This window comes from Scophthalmus maximus, chromosome 9, assembly GCF_022379125.1.
Source record: "Scophthalmus maximus strain ysfricsl-2021 chromosome 9, ASM2237912v1, whole genome shotgun sequence".
NCBI lineage: Eukaryota > Metazoa > Chordata > Actinopteri > Pleuronectiformes > Scophthalmidae > Scophthalmus > Scophthalmus maximus.
Genome location: NC_061523.1, coordinates 10,690,225 through 10,713,744, shown reverse-complemented (window position 1 = coordinate 10,713,744; position 23,520 = coordinate 10,690,225). Strand labels below are relative to the sequence as shown.

General features: G+C 43.6%; 1 protein-coding gene across 2 annotated transcripts in view; it reads right to left on the bottom strand.

The window, feature by feature from the left end:
* The window catches only part of nlgn3a (neuroligin 3a), a 112,875-nt gene that overhangs the window by 65,524 nt on the left and 23,831 nt on the right, over nucleotides 1-23,520 (bottom strand). The window contains exons 2-5 of one of the 2 annotated variants that reach the window (XM_035650278.2): nucleotides 22,748-23,467; nucleotides 21,615-21,674; nucleotides 11,956-12,015; nucleotides 4,152-4,301 (exon numbers count right to left, since the gene is read on the bottom strand). In XM_035650278.2, the coding sequence (XP_035506171.1) occupies nucleotides 4,152-4,301; nucleotides 11,956-12,015; nucleotides 21,615-21,674; nucleotides 22,748-23,219 (742 nt within the window). In that variant the 5' untranslated portion in view covers nucleotides 23,220-23,467. The remainder of the gene's footprint in view (nucleotides 1-4,151; nucleotides 4,302-11,955; nucleotides 12,016-21,614; nucleotides 21,675-22,747; nucleotides 23,468-23,520) is intronic. The other variant, XM_035650280.2, reaches the window with a different exon arrangement.

The following is a 23,520-nucleotide window of genomic DNA, read 5'->3' as shown; positions in this document are numbered from 1 at the left end:
GATGATCATACTGCGGTGGGTCAACACGTGACTGAAGATTAAATCTGAAGGGAATTCTCATTCATCTAAATAGTGACAGGTTTAGATATGAAAGTTTCAAAATGGGGCCTCGGGAGGATTGTGGTCCACCCTTTGAAGCAATAATTACTATCACGGCAGTGTAGGGCTAAGAGCTGCCGGGAGATGATAGAACAGCACTAGAAACTTTGTGGACTCCTCTTAAATTGGAACAAAAGTGGCTGCGTCTCGACACATCATAGTCTCTGTGGAGAAGTTGTACAACTCTTCTTCATGTTGCATCTTTACCGTAGTTCTCCTTTCTCCTCAGTCTCTCTCTCTGTCTGAGCGTATTCTGCAGCTGCTGAGCACATTTCATGAAACCACGCGGAAATATAGTTTAAATCCACCGTGGCCTTGTCTTTTGGAAAACACCAAACAAATGCGAAATCTATATTTCATGTACACACCGAGCACCGTCTTTTCGATAAGTTCGCTCCATTTGAGTGAAATCCCCATATAGATGGAAATGGTGTTACTGCAAAAGTGGTGAAATGAAAATGAAATTAATGCAACAGATAAATAAAACATTCATCACTGAGGTCGGGCGCTGTCTAATTTGCTGAAAATTGCTGGTGAAAATGCTTTCCTTTCTTCACATTGAAAATGCTTTAATTCATTACAGATTTGTTGGCGAGGGCTGTTACTGCCTATTAGTTTGGGCCTATTGTTTCTGTGAAATGAGCAAAAATATTCAGATTGTTGTGTGTATTTCAAATGTGTTTACTGCATTATTAATGCAATATTCAGATCGCCCAGGGACGGTGGTGAGCTATATTAGTGTCAGAAAGCGGAGTTTGAGTTGCCTTGTCTGTTTTCACTTTAAACTCATTATCTTGTCTAATTCTCTCTCCTCCATTATTCCATCATCCCTTTAAGCAGCCTAATTAAAAGGGCTTTTATTTTTTCATTGATATTTATTTATTTATTCTGAATTTCTACTTTAAACTGCTTCACCCTGCGCGGAAATGCAAATCCAAGATCTTTTTTTCTGTTCATATGAGGGGGTTTCCTCAGCTCTTGACTTGGAGCCATGGAAGAAGAGAACAACTTGTTTCTCTCATCTCGCTGTCAGATGACCTGATATTGGCTTTCAACTACTAGTGCGGTAGCTAATGCACTACACAGTGTCAAATACAAACAGTTAATCTAACCCACACAATGCTGTTTAGACTAAATTAATGCTGGAACTGTAAGCGACAACCATATTCAATAACAACTGCAAACAAATATAAAATGAAGACTACTGTTCTTACAATTACTCGTGTTCTGAGAGCTGCAGTTCACACTTTACGACTGAAAATCTAAAGACAGCTCAGAGTTAATTGGTCCATCATGGTCCAATTTCTCTATGGCCTTGGTTTTATCTGGTTTATATGAGTGTGCCTGTAATAACAGTTTAAAGCCGTACCATGGGGAGATTATCAGACCATGCTACAGCGGTGGACATTATCGCTCGACTACATGCATCACTTCTTCTCTGCTCATTCCTCTGAATGGCTGCTGGGGAGCTCACCAAGAGAGCCGCTCTGTTAGCTGTGCCCGTGTGTACGTGCACGCGTGCTTTTGAGTGCGGTTTTCATGTGAGCGAACGTGTGTTTGGGGTTTGTTTTCGCCCGCATCTCCCTGTCTGTGCCCTCACGTGTGTGCGCGGCTGCTGGCACGTGCATGAGGGTGCACGTGCTCGGCGTGCTCGGCGTGCTCGGCGTGCTCGTATGTGGTGTTTCGGGGTGTGTGCATGCATGTAGATTGACATTTAGCGAAATGTGGCGGCGAGAGAGGAAACATCTGACTCATAATTGAAGTGCCATGAAAGAAATATGATCATGAATCTGTATTAGGCTTACGTGCTCAGCTTTTAACCAGCAGCAGGAGCACGAGGCAGCAGGCACAGCCAGCACTGCGACTACCTTGCCACCCTGAGGGCTGATTACAATGCTTAGAAATGATACTCCACACAAAATGACGAGGGGAAAGCGCAGCACATTCAAGGCAAGCAATCCTGATGACAAAATCGATAGGCCGTGGCGCTCTCATCTCCATCAAAAAGAGGATCTCAGGATGAATGCAGCGGTGCCCCTGTGATTCAACCGCACCAGTCATCTGACTGTCCTGGAGGATGAAGTAGCACCGCTCCTCTGTCGCGCCTCTGCTCTCTGAGCTCTCTGAGCAGCCACTTGAGTTAGACTGCTCTTTAAGGGATAAGGCTGGTGATATTCTATATTGTTCTTACAATCAACAGGCCAAACAAAGATGGTTATAGCTCAATGGGGCCTATCTTTTTTGTCTTTTGACTAAATCACAAGTTGAATATAATGCTGAGATGTTTCATTTGAATGAATTAAAAAGCCAATGACACTACCTCAATGAAATTGTTGAATTTTATTCTTTGTGATTTTGTTATTATCCCCTGAACCTCAGATATATTGAATGACCCTTTGGGGACCATTGCTCATCATACCATTCTTCTCCAGGGACATTTATAAACATCAGCATCAATGAGCCACACTGTCACACCACGTAATGTGTTTTATTATGATGATTTTCTTTGACAGTGTCGTCTATTTGAATCGGAGCTGTCTACAAAATTCTGCTACTTTAAAAACTCACTCGCTCAACAAAAGTATGTGGTGGGAGCCTATGTAACTAATGAAAACTAAATTGAATTCAATGTAAAAAGTGAAAAAAAAAATTCAATACATTCAGGTGTTTTGCAGCTTCAGGCGTATTTTACTTACTAGTATGTCCAGTAACAAGTGGACATGGCTAGCTAATGTTGTCAAACTTCAGAGAGGTATCGCTCTGTAACTTACGTTAGTTACTCGTCTGTATCTGAATTTATTATATCGCTCCACTTGTGCTTCTTCAAGGCTTAAGGTTTGACAACTACTACGTGTTTGTGACCACAGTAAATGCTGTTCAACAAATATTAAACCGGTCACTTTAATCTGCACTTGAAAATGGTTCCCCCAGGAGTTTTTTTCCCCCCACTTCAGTGCAGGACATTAATTCACATACACAAACCACACAGGGACAATTGACCTCACTTTGAATATAAACTACAGTACCTGTCTGTTTTCAGGGAATGAGTTGAGATTAAAATACATAAATAAACTGTGCATTTCTAACCTGGTTTTTAAACAGTTTGCAGGTTGCTTTCAGTTGCGACCAATGGCCTTCGGGCAAAATGCCACTGGCCATGTAGGGAAGCCTGAGAGTTTTGAGAAGCAGACTTACAGATTTAGTTTGTAGGTCTTACCATGGGATTTGTTGACAGCGAGAAACATGCAGAATAACCGAAGCAGTATCCTGCATTGGTACCAGCTGCCGAGAGTGAAAACAAATGCGAAACAACAACAGGAAGATTTCATTTCATATTCAAATATGTTTGTAGTCGGTACACAATCACTGCGAATGTAAAAAAAAAGTGTGAGAAGGGAAATCAGCTGTGTCAGAGAGATGGATGCAAAAGGTACAAAGCCTGGGTAGTGTGCTAACAAACTCCATTTTGTGTCGCTGCAGCTGTTTCCATGGAGCTCGCTCTGCCTCTCTTTTTCTCTCTCTCTCTCTCTCTCTCTCACACACAGACACACACACACACACACACACACACACACACACAGACACACACACACACACACACACACACACACACAAGGGTCTGAAAGAGGATTCAGCTGTGTGAGTCAATCTGCAACCAACCGCAACTCAGAGAGAGAATCCCTCGTTCTCTCAAACAGACTCGTCTCCTCTCCTCCATCGCTCCAAAATCACGCCCATCTCATCATTTTTTTTCCCAACCTCATTACAATAATTTCTTAATTTATTCTAAACCCCAGTCACAACAACAAACCCACATACCGCACACTCAATTACTGTGTTTTTGATACAGCATCACGTCAACAAGAAGCACAAGAACCAGTCCATGTACTTACAGTGCTGTGCCCCCCCCTCCCCCCTCCTTATTTGGAGTGCATGTGGCAATCAGCAGTGCTCATTACACCTCGCTGGCCTACAAAGATGTCCCAGAAAAATGTCCTTGAAGGAGGAGGTGAAGGAAAAAAAAACAACAAAGAGAGAGAAGGGATGCTTACCGAGGACTCCGACACGGTAGTTGAGAGTGATAACGATGACATTTCCGTAGCTGGCCAGGATGCTCCCATCGATCATGTTGCCCGTCCCCTCCATGTAGGATCCTCCGTGGATGTAGACCATCACAGGCTTGGCACCGGTGTCTCGTATGTCTGCAAGAGGGCCATCATTAACACATTCACATTGCCGTCCACCCACGCCGATCAAGGGTCAGCTCAGATTCAGATGCAGCACATGGTGGCCATAAACAAACAAACAAACAAACAAACAAACAAACAAACAAACAAACAGACAGACAGACAGACAGACAGACAAACAGACAGACAAACTGACAGCTACCTCCCAGATACCAGCTATAAGGACACAGTCTGCTCTACTATTAGGAGTGGAAGCAAAATTCTATCATATCGGCCCTTTGAGAAACAAATTAACTTCCACTCGTGACGTTGAGTTCAACTCCATTACAATAATTGGCCGTCTCAGCTGAAAATGTTGCTTGCCGTTTACTTCAAACAAACCAAACTATTAGGGGTTGTATTTGGTTTGGTTGTGTTGCCTTCCAGGAGATAGACCCACTTCCCAATATAGACATGCAGGAAGCCATTAGGGAGAATAAAGGGAGAGGTACTCTGACACGTCTCCTAACCAGGGAGAAGGCTAATCTGGTTTGACAGTGATGGGGAAAACGCACCGGCTAATTACACAATGCTACCGTGCACCTCCTTTTTACACAGGCCTATCTCTGTGCAACAATTTATTTGCAAAGCCTTGCTTGGCATTGCGGGCAGTTCAATTTGTGCGTCAGTATTGGTGAAATGTTGTTTATTTTATTCCTGAACCACGGGCTTGAGACCCAGCTGGAATGACACTCCAGCCAGATAAAGCACATCCAGAGGTAGAGGAAAGAAAAAAGCCTCCTCTGTCTGAGGAATAGACTGAATTACTGACTGGCTAGCTGGAGCAGGGAGACGAGACAAGAAACTCTCTCTCATTCTCACTCCTGCCCCCCCCCCCCCACGTTCCGTGTAGCTTCTCGCCTTCCCCTCCCTCACTTTGTATCGCTTTCACTCACAGACACTCCCCTGTTTCTCTCCCGCCTTCCCTCCGTCTCTGTCCAACTCCCTGTCTCTCTTCCCCCCCCCCCCCCAGGCCTGAGAATGGCAAAAATGAGATGAGGAGGGAGGGCAAAGAGTGAGGGCGACAGAGCGAGAGAGACACAAATACAGACCGGAAGGAAGGAGGGAGGGAAGTCAGAAAGAAAGAAAGAAAATGAAAAAGAAAGAAAAAAAGAAAGAAAAGATAAAAAGAAAGGGTGTTATTGTATTCTGGTTGCTATGGTGACTGAGAGACAAAATTCTAAATTATAAAGAACAGCTAATCGTAGACCACATCCTGCACAGCCCAATCTGCATCCATCTGCAGGCACTGCTCATCGTTATGCACCCCATCACATTAGCGCCGAGGACAACTACTTAAATGCATTTTGTAGAGACACGGTTTTCCTGTAACCCTTATAGCAGAGCTCAGCCATGATTCACAGTTTTTCTTTTTTATTCCCTTGGTTATTCATGGCCCCGTTACGTTTAAAAGCAAAGCAATAACTTGTACATGATGTGGCCTTATTTATGGCTTTCTTTATCTTGCTGGTATCTGAGATGGCTACACAGTGAAATGTGATTTATAGCTGACACATCTCTATGCACACACACTTATCTTAGACAAGAGGAGGAGGGAATGTATGGGGTGAGGAAGCATGAGAGGTACAGTCAGAGAGGGAAAGGGCATTTTTCGGGGGGGGGGGGGGGGGGGGGGGGGGTAAAGGGAGAAAAAAAGGCAAAACAATATCCTTCAGAAGCTACACGAACAAATGGACCACAGAACCAATAGAGAATGGCAAAGAGGAAGAAGGAACAGGGGGCAGAAATAAGAAAAAGAGATTAGTCATGACAGTGTTATCAGTCACCTCTTTTGTTGATTCGCATCGAGTCTCCATGACAACAGTTAAATCCCTCTTGGAGAGTGTTACAAGACATTGAAGCTCCACTTGCTCTTATCTATTTATTGACTTGTACGATGTTGAAAGTGCCACAAAGATGTGATATACAGTCCTCACTGACACTGACATATGTCACAGGAAAATATGCATGCATCACATCCCAATTTGGACTTTGGTTTACAGTGAGGAACAATACTCATTTCTGGATACGTCCACATCTGGGCCACAGCACAGCATGGCTTAGAGGTAATGAGGTGAGCAGTTCTTCTTAACCAATCAGATCAGAGCTTTATCGGACGCTGTGGATGGACTAATCTGGTGAAGCAGGTGACTAAGTGGCAAACTCGAGAAGCTGCTTCCTGATACACTGCTTCTCCGAGGCAAACTCAATGTTACATCAACACACATGTTCATATGCCCATAGCATCGAATTGCAGCACAGAGCTCTGTGCTAGAAAAGAAACAGAGGCATGTTTATTAATGCATATACAAGTATATCTGACATAGAGATCCATGCACCAAACGCTGAAAATAAGAAAGACAAATGAACTCATGTTTTGGAGATGAACAAAAAAAAAGTGTGCATGATAGAAATGTAGCTGATGTGCAATGAAGAGTGAGCTGTACAGAAACATAATTTATGCACAGTGGCACATCGTTCTCTCAGATTTTTCTCTCACCCAGGGAAGTGAGAACATGCAGAATCTACTATACAGTGACACCCACTCATCCACACCAGCACATGCTCTACAAACAGCAAATAATTGTATTAAATTGAAAATTTCCCATAAATGAATAAATAAATCAAAGGTTATCCGTTGGATGCACTTCACTCCAGCTAAATAGAAGGGCAGTCACAACTAAATACATCACAGCGCATGGATTTTAGTGGGACCCGAGGAAAACAACCTTTCATAGGTGCATCGCAGTGACTCTGGACTGATTGGAGTATCAGTGGGAGGTATAACTCAGGCCTGAGCTGAGTCCCTAAGTGTTGCTGCTGCAAGTGAAACCCACCAGGAGGGCGAGGAGCACTCATTCCGTCCTCTTCTGTCATATGTTTCTCTCTCCCCCTGTACCTCCACCACCTTTTCGTCCTCTGCCGCTCACTTCCCTGAAAACAGTCAGTCATATGTCTGACGTTGAGCGCACCCAAAACTGTCCTTGACACTCCCGAGTGGGACGGGACAAAGGCGAGCGGAGATAAGAGTCGGTGACATTCACTATGTCAACACTTGGTGAAACATGGTGGCTGTCAGCGGCTATCAGTGAGGTCTGAGGTGGGGCGGGGAACGGGTGGCAATGTCCTGATGTGGCAGGACATGACATGCACCCTACTGTCAGGCCGGGCTTCTCGCTTCATTCATGACAAGTCCATCGCTGGCCACTTTCATGTAGTGCAAATAGTTTATCTGTGGAGCCCCTTTAAAAAACAGGCAGTGTAATTACACAGAATCCTATGGCAGCTTGTGTTTTTGTCCAAGTCAGAGACATGTATTCTGGATGTATGTCTGCTTTACATTCCCCATATATGGAATTGAATGTAAGTGTCTAGGTCCTCTATGGAAAGAAGACTGAGGTGACGGAAGCAGTGGACCACGCGAAAAAACAAATGTCGCATTTAGGACAGTGAACTTTCAGAGCCTGCATGTCATCAGGAGCGATGGGACGGGCAGTAAGCGTGCACCTTTTGGTTACAGTAGCTAGGTTCCCCACAACATTTGGCATTTAGAATGAGAAGAAGCGAGGTGTCTGAACATCTGAACATAGCATTAGGTAATGAAAAGAAGTGTGGGCCTCTACCATGGACCTTGACAATGTAATGGGAAGAATGACCTTTGTGGGAAGGTGCCTCCTTGCTCCAAAGGTGGTGTGTTTGTGAGGTGAATATCACGTTGGAAAACAGTGCAGAAAGAGAGCGGTGTGTACACTGCATGTGGGATGACAGAGAGAAAAGAGAGACGGGCGAAAGACGTTGGATGAGTAAAGCCTACAAGTCTCTTAGGCGAAGCCCCCTACGGCCGGCCTGGACCCAGTTGAGAGGAGGAGGCTGTAGAGTGCTGTCATCCTCAAGACTCAAAGACAGCTGTTTGCTCCCTGAGTGAAAGAGGAACTATCCCTTAAGTCTTTCAGAGAAGCCTGCTGTCCTTGGTGCGAGCCACAAAAAAACTGACAGTATAATGTAGAAACACACTGAGGGCTTTACGAAAGCACAATGACAGACACAGTAGAAAAGTGTGGCATTGGATAAGGAGAGGGCCAAAGTGAACCGCAGTGAACTAATTTCAATTAGTTCACTTGAATTAGTTTTGTCTCATTGTCTATTTTGTCCCAATCAAGTGTATAGGACCAAAGAAATCAAAGAAAAATAATATAAGATAGGAGTAGCGATGATGCCGTTGCAGATCAGGCATTAGCAGCAATGCTTATCTTGGAAAGAAGCTGAGAAGCAAAATTCCAAATGTCCCTACATAAATAGGCTTCAAGGGGCACAAGTCCCCATCCCCGCTGCCACATCAGAGAGAATAGGATAGTGGCAGAAAAGGAGAGAATGGGGTGGGAATTTCACCCCGATGTCGATTCACCACTCACCAGGCTGCCTGAGCCGAGCTGAGGGCTTTGCTGGAAAGGGATCCAGTAGGGGCCTCTGCAATGGAATTAATGGTAATACCCAGGCAGGTGGAGCTCAGCTCTGCTCCCTGGCACAGCGACCATGGAGAGCTTCTCTGGTTGTGGGTGGGGGTTTAATATGTGTGTGTGTGTGTGTGCGTGCGTGCTCACGAGCGTACATGTGTGTTGTCTTCCTCAGTCCTTGCTTCTTACAGCTTGGAAGTAGGCATTGTTTGGCGTGTGCATGTGTGCATGCTCGACTGAATCAATGATTGTGTGGGTGTGCATGTCTGAGTGTGTGCACACTCAAGCTGGGTAGAAGCATTCCTCCTGATTAGAGCCAGAGTCTGAAAGGGCCAAATGACACACACACACACACACATCTATTTTTCATCAGTGGGAGAGGGCTGAGGCAGCAGTGGCGCGGGACACTCCAGAGGTGGAGTGGGGACGGCTGCCTCTCTCCGCCTGACACCAAGCACAGACGCTCAGCAGCACAGCTACGTTCCACTCCTCCTCCAGCCTCAATTCCTCTAGTTACATGCCCACCTTTATCTAACAACAGCAGGTAGGTGATTGAAAGCTTGCTCTCCCTTTTACAGTGCAATAACAGCCTATGCAAAATCGAGTCCAGATTGTGGGCCATTGTAAATCACAGCAACTGGATCTACATGCTCCTGTTTCTGGAGGGAGCGTTGCCGAGAATTTGAGGGGGGGGGGGGGCGGTCAGGTGGACACAAAGGGGAAGACGGCAAGACACAGGAGGAGACCGACAGGAAGCCAAGGAGGCAGAGCCTCAGGGACGGTCAGCAGACAGAAAGAGATATGTAGTATTAAGAAGGTCATTATGTTCTTGTTACACATTTCATTTTGCTTATCTCCTCTTTTGGTTGTTCGACAGCTAAATCCATGTATTACTCTACCATTACATCTACATTCTTTTTTGCAAAATAAGAAATCCTTTATTGTTCCAATAAAACTTTTTGAATTCGAATTTAGCAGCGTGTCTGGGGGTTCTAACAGGGAGGGCGGGGGCAGCTCGAATATGGTGGAAGGAAAGGATGGAATTAGGCCTGGATAGACAGACTGCCAACTGAGACAGCATGGTAATGCTGGGATGAACAGACTGGGAGATGGAGGGGGGTTAGACAGAGAAGCCAGACAGCAGCTCTCTGAACTGAATGAGAATATGTGAATAACAGGTGCATCAGCTAAAGAGAGAGTGGGAGTTATGCTCATGTTCTGATTCTACTTGCCCTTTAACTTGTATACAATTGCTGGATTTTCATTGGTGATGCTTGCAGTGCAGTTACCGTGGACAAGGAGATTGCTATTACCTGCGATAATAGCACAGCCACTTGTGAGGGCAGTTGCATGTAAGACAGCTTACAAGGACTTTGTGGTTTGTGCGGCTTTCGGTTAGGAAACTCTTGTTTTAACAGAGGTAGCAGTTCTGTTTGGGGAGAATTACAAAAAAAAAAGAAAAGAAGAGGGGCGTCCCTGAACATTGGTTTCATGTGTAAGGCTGTGGGAGTTCAACACAGACACATTGACCAGAACAATGAAACTCTTCTGGATCATGTTTAGGGATTGATGGCCAACTCTGTCACACATGCATTAGTTACAGTGCAGTGGCAGAGATTCTGCAGGGACCGCATTGTGCTTCTACGGTGATGCTCTGTAAATAGCATTAGTCGCGCTCAGTGAAGAATAGACTTGTCACATTTTCAGCGAGGCTAGTCTTGCACAACAGCTTGGAGACCGGGCCACTGTGTACCAGGGAAAGACGTGCCAGGCAAAGGGATTGGCACTTGTCAGCAAGTCTGAACAGACTTAGGGCGACATACACGGAGACATGTGGGCTTTCTCGAAAGGACAACAAACACAACACACGTGTGTGTGTGTGTGTGTGTGTGTGTGTGTGTGTGTGTGTGTGTGTGTGTGTGTATATGCACAGTCAGGCCGAAGATTGAAGGCAATTTGGCTTCAGTTGTATAAGCTCCACCCTGGGCTTGAATGAGGAAACACCTGTGTCTCAAAGTGGTGCCAAAGCAACGCTTCCTGCTCTGCGATCAAAGCCAGCACGAGGCTTCTTTCGGAGAGAAAAGCCCACTGGCAGGAGCTTCCCTACAAACCCTCACACATCTGGAAAGGACCATGGCCAGCCGGCCTCTGCTGGGTTCAATATCCAACGCAGGACCTGCTGCAGAGAGTGGCATCAACTATGCCAACGTTCATGACAAATGGATGAAATACTATGGCAATTTAGTGTGACTTCTCACTTTTCCTGCCAAATAGAGCGTCCTTGTGCCCAAAACATGTCCTAGGGTCCCCAACAATTTACCGTCAGACAAACGGTTAAATCTTGTTCAACAAATGCACACATAATAAGGCCAAACTCCAATTTCTCAAGAAGAAATATGCGGAGAAAATACTGAGGGCTTTAGCTTGATACCCAAGCTCATGCTTGCATCACCTGCCCTGTGGTGCTGAAGGAAGACAAGGGCGGGTGATATCAGGGGTATGATTTAGATTCACACACGAAAGCCGTTTCTGTTGCAGAACGAGAATCGTCTCTCACTCTAATCTCGGCAGAGATCCACCCTGAGCCAGGAATATCCCAAGATAAATATGGAAAGTGAACAATGCGACTGCTGAGCAGCAACTTCCCATTTTCTACACCTCTCGCCTCTAATCCTCTCCAACAGCACTCCTGAACTGCAGCTGCTCATCTAAATCGGCTGACAGAACAGTCTGATATTACACCACCGCGTCACTTTCCCTCCGTCATTATTGCCACCAATAGAGCTGCTGGCCACACCTGGAGAAGGGGCTCTCACCACCACGTAATAACAGTGGCTCCAGTCACTGTGTGAGATATTAAAATGACCCAACCCAATGCCTTGGTTATCTCGACAGCTCCCCGATCCCATCTGACTCCTATGCCCAACACTCTACTCATCACCTGAATTCCGATGCTTGGAAACGGGAAATCTCAAATTCACTAACACACACTCATTAAATTTGATCAAAGACAATGTTATCGCACGCACTGGAATGTGGCACGAATGCTTGATGATTGCATTTGAAATAAGAAACAAAACTAAACCAAACAAAAAAACATAAATGATCAGGAAACAGTGATGCTTTTTTGAAGAAAAAAAAAATCATGCACCATCTTTGTTCACCATGGAAAGTACCTTCGTCTTCATCACCGTCGTTATCCGATATATCCTCGCCCTGTTTTTTTGCATGGGCCCCTGTTTTTGAAGCAGGGAGAGACATAGAGAGGCACAGGGAAATTCAAAATAACATGTTTGACAACACAGAAATGGGAAATGAGGTAGTTTAGTAGAAAGCAGTATTTTAGACCACATGTGAATAACAATGTTAATTTAAATAAACAAATTCCATTAACAATTCATATTAACACATACAATAAGAAGGAGGAAAAAAAAATCAACATTTTGAAATTATTTACAAATTAAAAAGGAAACTAGACCTTGGGTAAGTTAAACAAAACTCAAATTGTTATCATCGCATATCTGGAGCAGAGTCATACACCACTGGCATTTTCAGAAAAAAAGTTGGATTTATCAAACTGTCTGGATTCAATCCTTTAAGTTAAGGAAACAATAGCTTAAAGGGTTGTTGCAGGAAATAACAGCTACTCTTCTATTAATTGTATTTTTGAAATGACTTTGTGGGGAATGACTTAGTGTATTTAAACAGCACTTATGATATTTTTTCTATTCTTCCTGGAATATTCACCAAACATCAATTTCTAACTTGCGACCATAAAAGACGGAATAAAAGGATATTAACAGAGAATGTGTTTACTGCCAACATAAAGATGATAAAAATCTGAATGCAGAAAAGCTGTTGAAAGAACAGGTTTTCAACTACAAGCAAAAAAACACGGGCAGAGCTGCAACGTCCCTAGAGGTGGTGAGATTTGAATAAATCACAAGACTGCATGTATCATGTATACGCAGTGATGTGTGCAGTTACTACAGCTTGTCTCTTCTCCATAAACAGTACAACATGTGCTGTTGTCCTCATGCTACATGTTAATATGAGAATGCAGCCCCCTGAAGGCAGCTGCACATCATGTACAAAATATATAGTGTACATGCCCCGCCACTTACACGGTGCTATTCTGAACTGGTTAGTGTGATATCCATGTGTAATCACGTTTGTTGCCTGCCGGCAGCAGGACCTGAGGCCGTCAATGACGGTAGTCAGTGGTCTCTCCATCGCTCAGGACGTTCAATATTCCATCATCTTCTGACTAGATTTTGCAGAAATGTGGTATGTTTTTTATAATTTTGGTGATACCCTGACCTTTCATTTAACACCAGTGTCAGCACAGATTTTCCTCTTGAGCAATGCTTGACACAGTAAATCCTAATGTTTCTCGTGACCTTGGACTTTTCCTTCAGCTCAGTCACTAGGCCAGTATGAATACAAATTAATATCAAAGTTTAATGGGCTGACTGTCATAGATTTTACTGAACCATGACTCCAAGATGAGATGTAGCCTTTCCCATAGTGTTTAATAGGGTTAACCCTTACTTGAAACAGATGCTCCCTCTGCTAACATCCAGAAAAATATTTTTCAAATGGAATAAAGCATTTATCTTTTAAAGGAAACAAGTTGTTATTTCACACACACACACACACACACACACACACACACACACACACACACACACACACACACACACACACACACACACACACAGGATATAAACTGCCTGAGTGTGGCGGTTGTTCAAGTCATCATCTCCTAATTAAATTGATCATGAGACAAGATACCTGTACACCCGGAACTGGTTGACCTGCCCCCTACCAGGTGCCTAGTTTTGGTCCACTTCCTCAACCTACACGTTCTTTCAGACAACTAACAGCCTGAGTACCATGCAATTAGTTGTGGATGTTCATGTTACCGAAAGGATTATTCAATCATCCACTGACACTGTGTTGTTGTTGTTGTTTTTAATTACGGCGTGTTGTGACTGAAAACAACCCTGGTAAAAACCACACAATCGGTTCATGTACCATAGAGGTAATGGAAAATGATTTAACACGGCCAGTTTGAGTAAAAGATGAAGGAGTATTAAGGCTTATCAGATGCGGAGGCACTGCACAGTGGTTAATGATCGTGTGAGAAAGGTTTTCACATTTCTTTGAAAGTTATCATCGCCAGAGGATAATCTTTCGGGAGCCTTTTGTGTTGGCATAGTGTGGATGCTAACAGTGATCTCATTTAAGTAATTTTCGAGGGAAATCCTTTCTTTTCATGCAGCAGTAATATCAAACTGAAAATAGCCTTTGTCTTAGAGTTTGGCAGACAGCACTCGAAAGCTGAACAAATCTCGTAGCGGCGCCTTCCTTCATGTCGACATCATGGTGTGGCCGTCTCTTGAACCGCACATTCTTTGCAGGAGCCCAAAGATAATTTTTTCCCGTTCTGAATTTTCTCCACTTTGAGCTGCTGTCATTACATAATTGAACATCAGTAAGTGAAGGCCGCAGTGTTTTGATTTTGTTTGGGTGACCAGATGGCCCACACATGTTTTGCTTTTTTGACAGAGAAGATCGAGGCCCAGTCCCTCGTGGTTGTCATGTCAGCCAATGCCTCTGCTTCATGGGAAGCTAGAAAAGTGACCTAACCAAAACGCTTTCACCTGCCTCAACAGCAGCATCTTTATGGCTTGTTAGAGATTATGGTAATTCTAGCACTGTGGTGTTGACATAGTAAAACAATGATGCTACTGAGTGATAGTGCTCCAGACAGGCATAGATTGGATGGCAGTTGTCGACAGGGAAGCTCTGTCACTTTGAATTGTGTTGTCTGTGAGCCTGTGTGTCAAACGTTGGATCTATAATTGAAACTGCAAACATGGGACATCTGCAGTGACTCAGCAAACAAGCCTATATTTGACCTTGGTTCCTTTAAAGTGATGCCGCGGTGAAAGAGTGTGAAATTAAAATAAACCGACGATGAATTGATGAGTTTCTTCTTGCATAGCCGGCCTCCAGGAGTCGACATTTGCATTGCTACAGAGCAGGCTGCATCTCGAATAACAGCTATTATTCATGTTCCTTGACAAGCAAAAATAGAAACCTGTCGCATTTATCAAATCAGGTTCAAAGAAACCAAATTCGATTGGCTTACATAAGGGGTGTTGAAATTGAACATGTCAACAGTGGAATATGACAAACAAAAGAAAGTCTAGTTGTTGCCTATAGAGTTTTATATGAATAAACCCAACACACACACACAGACACACGTGCATACAGATATAGAGTGCTCTTAGACTCTAGAGACTTCTTGAATGAATCCACAATTCACTCAATACTTTGTGGAAGGGCTGAATGTTAACTGCCTTTCCTTTGCTGGAAAAAGGTTCTCTGACAATAGATAGGCCTCAGAGTTAAATATCAGAAAGGTCAGAATGTGGAAAGGGACTTTCCACATTGACAATTTAGAGCAGTTATATTCAGTCCCTAATCCTCAGGTGGCCAGTTTTCTCTTTCAGAGTGCCTGGATCTGTTTCTCCTCCCGTCTTTCCGCGCTCTGTGCCTTTCTCCCTCTGTCTATCTCCATCTCTTCCAATCTGTCTCTTGTTGCAGAGGTTAAGGAACAGCTTGGGAGGGACACATAAGAGAGACTGATGGAGAATGCAGCTAAAAGGTTAAGGAGGCCGTAATCCTGCAGTAAAGGACAGCCAAAACTCACACTGCGCTTCAGCTGTTCTCAAAGTGGAGAAAATGAAAATAAAAACAACAAATAAAATGCAGCCAACTTGTCTTCCTACCTGTCTACAACTCAATAATGGTAAGAGACATGTTTCCAAAGACCACAGGCTTCGAACTGGGGTCTCTTGCCTCTATTCTTGAACCCAGATGAACTATTTATTCCCCATATTACGTGAAAACACCTACACTGCACAAATAGCAGGAACAATCAAGACTCCCCAGGCTATAAGCTTCCCAAGCATCTGTCAGACACAACAGCTATTTAGAGAATGCATCATTGCTGATTTCAGACCCATTCATATCCTTTGAAGCCAGAACAATGAACACGTGTAGGCATTCATTTAAATTTTAATCCATTTCAAGAAATTAAACAATTAGCTCAATAATAGCTTAAAGATACCCTGGCTGAATACTCTGTGGTTTTTTTTTTTAAAACACTAGTAGGACTATGGAGCAATGTTTATACATTACCACCTGCAATGGCCTGTTGGTTTCACAAACACCAAAATTGTGCTGATAAACCTGGTGAAGAAGCGGCTTAACAAATATGTATTGAAATATTGGACAATTAAATTTTTTTTAATAAGCTATGCAAATGATTCATTGGGAGGCAGGTAGTTTATTAGATGTCATGGACACAGGCAAAACGTTTTGGTAAGAAATACTGACTGTAAACATCATTTTGTTTGCCCCTACAGGACCCTTTAACCTCTTCACCCATGCTAAATGCAAGTGAATCACTACAAATGCACTGTGTGGCAAAAACCATGTGAAAATCTTTATGTTTTTAATATACCAAATATTATATATCAAAGATATTGATTTTTGATGAAAATGTACCAAATATGCCAGGTTGATTTTTGATGAAAATGTGTATGGATCAACACATATTGTGCAGCAGCCATTAAACACGAGTGAGAATATTTCACTCCACTTGAGAAACTAGGGGCTAAACCAGGGGTGGGTGACCTTTTTTTCCTAACGAGGATCATCTCTATTTTTAAAAACAACCTTCAAAGCCCATACTATAATATTTAACGCATATATCACCGCTCTGATGCGATGGCTGGAGCTGATTTGCCTTTGCCTAGGCGTCTGATGTCAGATGGTGTCGATGATGAGGATGTTGCTACTCAAAGCTAAAGCAACTTGCGTGGTAACCAGGTAATTGTAGTCCATGACATGCAAGACAGCTTTGTCCGGTGCCTGCAGCTACATGTCAGCAAGAGGACTTCTACTCAAATGTTCCTTCTGAATTAGGTTTTAACTTCATAGCTATTAGCTCACTCACCACAAAACTTGCATAATAAAAGGGGCCTCATGCAGGAACATTTTCCTATTCTCATCCTAAATTTCTCTCTCATTTGTTCGTACATGATGAATGCCACCTGTGGTTATTTGAGCAAAAATAATTTGGCATAATTAATGCCCAAATAATGTCATACAAGGCTATGCATCCTGCCACATAGGTCAGAAGTGTTCATCCATGAAAATGGATTACTTTACAAGTTTGGTGGATTGAAGTCCTGCTTTCAAAGATCCAGAAAGGAAAGTCTATACTTCTGCGCAGCGTCAGCAGTGGAATTAAGGGACCTTCTAAAGCAATCAATGACTGCAACGGTATGAGGTCAAGGGGTGTCTCTCACTAATATGCGGCCATAATGTGTGATGTTGAAATAGCACATTTTCTGCTGGTGCCGGATCAGGCAACGGAACACGTTCTTTCATTGCAATATTACACAATATGCAGCATACTGAAATAGAGCAGTTTGCCACGAGCTGTGTCAAGGCACATCCACCTGGCCTTCACAACACAAACTGTGTGCTCTGCCACGGCACGAGTGTATATATGACGTTCATCACAGGAGCGCTACTCCCTTGTGATGGGTTGACTAGCGATGTCATGAGATGAACTTTAAGAATAACCTTAAGTTAAGTTAAGCTATCTGAAAATAGCTTGCATGGCGACAATTGACGAGTCACTTATGGATAAGCCCGCCATCTCCATGCCTGCCTCGCACAAGACGCATGCCGGCAACACTGTTGTGCAGCACAAAGTAGCTGTGTGTTCCGCTGGCCATTCAGTTCAAGTTAGATTTATATATGTATCAATAATTGCATCCACTTGATGAAATATACAACCCATTAGCGACATCACGGACATCTCGATCAAGGAATCATTCTTCGCTCCAATGGTTCTTGCACGAGGCCCATTGTCTCTGTCAGACCGTGGCAGGTTGGCCACAAACAGTCCGCCAACGCACGATTTCTCCGTCTAAGTGCAGTTGTCCTTGTAACGTCCTCAACAATTTGGGCACACCTGTCTTCTGTTCCAACAAAAACATTATTGTGTGGCCAATTCTCTTGGAAAGCCTGACATTCTGCATCTGCTATTTTTGTTTTCTTGACGTTCGCGACATTTGTCAGCGATGACATGTGCATCATTCACCCTGTGACCTGACAGGCATACAGACAGAAGGGACCAACTTGAAGGTCTATTTTCTATTTTATTTTATTTAGGAAAATAATCTATAGCGGTCAGGCAATTTATTTTTGTATTGGGCCATATATGACATGGAAGCAGGAGGCTCCACAGACCGAGTCCTCTGTTCCTTTTTAGAATAAACGAAGGACAGAACAGAGATATTGAGCCTTGGATTGACTGTGGAAACTGGACAGCACAGCAGCAGGAGACTTCTGAATAGGAACTTCCTGCCTAGGTCAGGTCTTGCATCTCAACTCAGTGTGACTGGCTGGCTGGCCGGCCAAAGCCTTCACTCACTGGGGTCATCGCTGTCCCAGACTGATGATCATGGAAGATCATAGAAGTCATTTTCCATCAAACAAAGGTGGACATCCGCTCAGTTTTCAAATCGCACAGGCCAATATTTGCTCTTGTCTTCTTGGAAAGTTTTTGCCCTGTCTGCTTGGCGTACAGATTTCCTCGGCAGCACTCGGGGAGCAGCCCCTCCTTCCCCGAGGCTGGGTTGAGCCGGCCAACCAACGGGATTATCATGGTGTGTTACTGTCTGCCACGGCCCAGACGCAGTCTAACCAGGATTGGGGCCCGTTCACAGTTTTCAAGGCCCTGGCATCTGGAGGTCATCTGGTACGAGGAAAAAATGGCCGATGTTTCTGCCGGGGTAGTTAATCTACAGGTTTGGCAACTGACCACGCTGTTCACTACTGGCACCAAGATGCATAACACATGGCAGCCTGCTGCCTGTGAGGGGCTGCATAGAGGTGATAGTTGAGAGATTCCAAATCAGTCCAAAACGCACAACAGATTTCACTGCACTTATCTCAAATTGGCTCATGATGAATTTAGAATTCAGGGAGGTTGATCTCAGTGTCTCTCTGAAGGAGTGTTATTCAGAGAGACCAATGTAAAGGACTCTGAGGACAGGATTTACAAGTGCAGTTATAAGCAGTCAAAGAGACATGCTGTAAAAACCCTGTAGAATACAATGTGCATATTATATACCCAGATTTCCCCGTTGGGGGACGAATAAAGGAATATCTTATCTTATAAACAGGCAGCATGCAGCGGAGTGAGTGCACCAAATCAACAGAACTCTGAGCCAAGGAGGATGTCATCAAAAGCTTGTGATTCTAAAGACCTCTTTTAAAGTTTGTCAATCAATATAATACTGTAAAAACGCTTTCAAAGATAACGATTTGACCTCATCAGTTGTCCTCTCAAAATTGACCCATCTCAAGCCTCTCTTCACTCCATTCACCCTGACTGAGAGAAAATGGCCGAGTGATGTAACCGAGGCTCCGATGTCTCCCACCTGTCACTGCTCTGTGTCATGTTTGCGCTATAATGCCACTCCTGACAACGCAGTGGGCAAAAGAAGCGACTTCCTTTTCATCAGTGTAAATGCAGAAATGTTTCTGAACAAAGGCTGATGCTCAGTTGATTTGGCAACAACACAACAGCAACTCTAAGTAAATAACAACCAAGCAAACGACAGGAAGCTCTGCAGCAATTCGGTCTTGAACCTTTTATTTGAATTAGTCTGTCGACACTAATGTCCGTGCGGTTTTCCTCACGTCTAATGGAAGAAAGTCAACCATATCTTTAAGATCGTCTTCTATTTTTACACTAAATATTACAATACTGAACTTCCTGCTCAAAAAAAAAACAAGAATCTAGAATGATCATGAGTCATGCGTTTAATTAATGGCGCATTCTTTACTCCACTATCAGCTTCACCGCTGCAGCACAGGTGCGTCACACTAGGTAAGAGGGCATTTACTCTACTCATGTCATCACTGCATTCTGTTGCTTGGCAACAATCACATAACCATTTCATAAGGAGTCAAATACCTTTTTTCTTTTTATTAATCTGTCTTTTCGCCAGAGGAACCATATTCATAGAGATTCAGATTGTTTAATTGGTAGTGGAGATGTTATTAATACTGAAGATGTACAGTGTGTATGACTCTACTGCATTATACAGGTCTCTGTTGAAATCATTGCACATTTCTGGAGTAGAAATCATATAACCCCCTTAGTATGTATAACTCTATGGGACAGATCTCAGTATGGAAATGACACTAATTAAAATCTTTAATGCGGAACTGATTCGCAGATCGAGCAGTTTCCCCATTCACTCATTGAATTGAATTTGTCACACAATACTTTAACTTCCTTTTTAACAAAACCAAAGTACACTTCAGAGGTTGCTTTCTACATTGCTTAAGAAGGATAAATTAGGCTTCATTTGCACTGCTAATTCAACATAAGCCGTGATTAGTAGAGGCAGTCAAAAAAAGGTAACAGAAATGATTTCCAGTGAGTATGAAAATCACAACCTTCATTTTTTTATACCAACAGAGGAACTATGCAACAGTCACCCCTGCACAATAAATGTCTCAAAACCAACATATGAAACTTATGATAAACCATTTTCTCATTACCAAACCTGGGGAAGATAATTGAAAAATTGTAAAAAAGGGGAAGGGGAATATTAAAGAGATATCTCTGTGTATATTCCACAACTGGGACTAATTCAGAAGCATGAGTGCCTGGAGGGCCAATCTGTCTCTCGCAAAATTGGTTTACAAAAGCAGAATGTGCGAGCGCACAGAGTGAGGCCAGAAGCTGCGTGCTGCCTCTGTGGAAATCAACAGCAGAGGTCTTTCAGCTGAAACTGACTCTTTACTGTGGAGCGAGATGTGCACAGGATCACCGTCTTGAGGCTAGCTCGGAGCGTCCTCGAGTGCCTTCAGGCAGGCTCCCAATATTAGCCCTGCGTTGTTACCAACAGTCAGATTTTTAGCAGTTGCCAAAGAATCTGGACTGTGTTTCTTCATCGCAGCGCGTTTGAGCATTTGTCACTTAGATAGATAAAAGCTGTCATGCCAATAAATTAACCCACCAAGTCTCTATTTGAACAATTGTGAATACTGTAATGACTTGAAGAGAAAGGTGGCCCTGTGCTTTTTAGTGTAAATTTAATCAACGGCTAAGCCTCTGACAATTTCAGATGTCGTGTTTGACAAATACTTCCAATAAGCTTGTGTCTTTAGTGTTATCAGTCTGGGACAGGACTTAAGTTCTCTGCATGCCAAGTCAAATTTAATTTTCTAGTATTTCAAAGCAGCCCTCATGCCTCTGATTAAATCAACAGTGGAACTTAAATTTTAGATCCTGCATCTAAACATGAAGAAGCCATACAAATAATTTAAAAGAAAACACATGGAATCCTTAGACATTGTGATCAGTTGCTTTACAAAACGCCATTATTTATTTAGAGCCCTGCATTTTCACTCCTTGACACTCACAGCACACACACACACACGCACACACAAACACAAACACACACACACACACACATACACCCACTTGCAACACAGCACAACCGTTCACTCATCTCTCACACCCGTGTCAAGGTTGATCTGAGTCACAAGTCCCACGTCCATCCCAATTAGCACTTTGATTTGGGGGTTGGTAGGTGGTGATATTGGCGGCTTTGGGAGGATGCACCCATCTCTCTCCGCTCTCTTTCACTCTTTCAATTCCTCTCTTTCGTTCCGTGTTGGCTTTTTTCTTTGTCTTTATTTTTTTTTCAATTTTTTTACATACCTCCTTTTCTACACATTTTCTTGTTGGGTTTCCTGGCACATTCCTTGGATATTCTTTTGACTGTAAAATGAATGGAAAAACTACAAAATAACAGAGAGCTCTGGAAAGATCGCACGTGACATGCAACAACTCAGACTGAGTCAGACCCCCCCTTCACCCTCTTTCCCTCCTCCTCCCACCCTCCCAGCCATCAACAACAAGAACAACAGAGGACCTGTAAGTAATTGGGGTGTTGCTGCAGAAATATTCCAAAATGCTGGAATGAATTTGCTGCATCCTGGGACACAGGAAGCCCATATTCACATGCACTTCTATTTAAGACCCATTACAGCCACACAGGAGGCAGAGAAGCTACTGTACCAATGTTTTGCAGTTCACATTCATCTGCTAAGTGAAAGTATATTATTTTGCTGTTGCCCATTTAATGCTCAGAGCACTCAGCATTTCAAGAAAATTTTCTTGTGTGGGTCTCCTTCAAGTGATCAAATAATGTGGGGCCTTTTAAGAGAGTCAACAACTACAAATCTAAAACTTTTTAGAACTTTTAGTTATGGTAGAGCCCAATCGCTGATCGCCTTTTTGCACAGAACCTGCCCTTGCATTCAGCTTTCTACAAGGACAAAATGGATAAAGCCAGGAGAGTAAAGGGTCTTACATAGGTCAGGCTGATGCCACAGGCCTCTCGTGTACCAGACTGAATATTTCACCAACCCTAAAGTAGATCATTCACTTATGAAGCAAGCTACTAATCACTTATGGCTAATAATCCCAAGAACAGTCAAGACAGTGAGGGTAGGAAGGAGCACCAAGTGTTTCCAATCTGTTTCTGGTATAATTAGATTTCTTGTTTTTTCTTTTTTTTTATTCAGTCATGTTAATAAGTCATTTTGTCATCAAAAGAGGAACCTCTAACAGTGGCATGGAAGGGGAGAGTTGATGAAAAGACTAAATGAAAGATCAAGTCAATATGAGAGGTTGAGATGATGGACACAGACACAGCATGCGCCAGACAAAAGGTCATGCTCCGCGCAAAATACAGAGGTGACACAAAATTGTAGAGAAGAAGACAGAGAGAGAAGGAGGCAGAGACAGAGGAGAGGTTTGGTTTGGTCCTGGATACTCAACACACTCACCATCCTCTGTCGGAACATAGATGTTTAAATAGAGACAATCCTCATGTTGATCCTGTATATATGTGGTAACTATATCCAGGTTGAAGGTGAACCATATTGGCATCATGATCTCTGGCACAGCATTGTGAATATTTTGGGGGCAGACAGGAGCAAAGTGGGTGGCGTTCTTGATCCCTGACCAGGAAGAAGGGGGCTCTGGGGGCATGAATCGTTTTTCTCCCACTGGGGAGGCGGCGTACGGAACCCCAAGATACTGGTCCACCGGCCCCAGAATCTCACTTGGCAGTGGCACCCTCACCCCTCGCAGTTTCCCATACTGCGTGTTCACAGTGGGGTGGTAGTTCTGTCCTCTCACGGCTGCAAAGCACCAACAAAAACTTAATACCCACAAGGACACGCTGAAATTGGTGCAACTGTGGGCACCGTTCCAGTTCTGCGAGGGGAGATGACCTCTCCTTGGAGAAAACCACATGGTCCTTGTGAGTGAGTGCAACTGCAAGTGACCAACATACAAGCCGGGGCACCCCCTCAGCAAACACACAGGCTTCCGACTCAGCCCTGTAGTCCAGCAACCTGAGGGACAGTCATCAGCTGCGATACTGGAGCCTGCCGGCCTACAGACGAGGAGAACCAGCCGAGGTTCCCGTGTGCGCAGTTCCTCTCCGCAATGAGGTTCTTATTCACTGTCCTCTTTCCACTCGTCAGATCTTCTAGCTCGTGCTGCAAAAGAAGAGGACAGGAAAATGAATGAGTCTCCGAACGGCACACCAGTG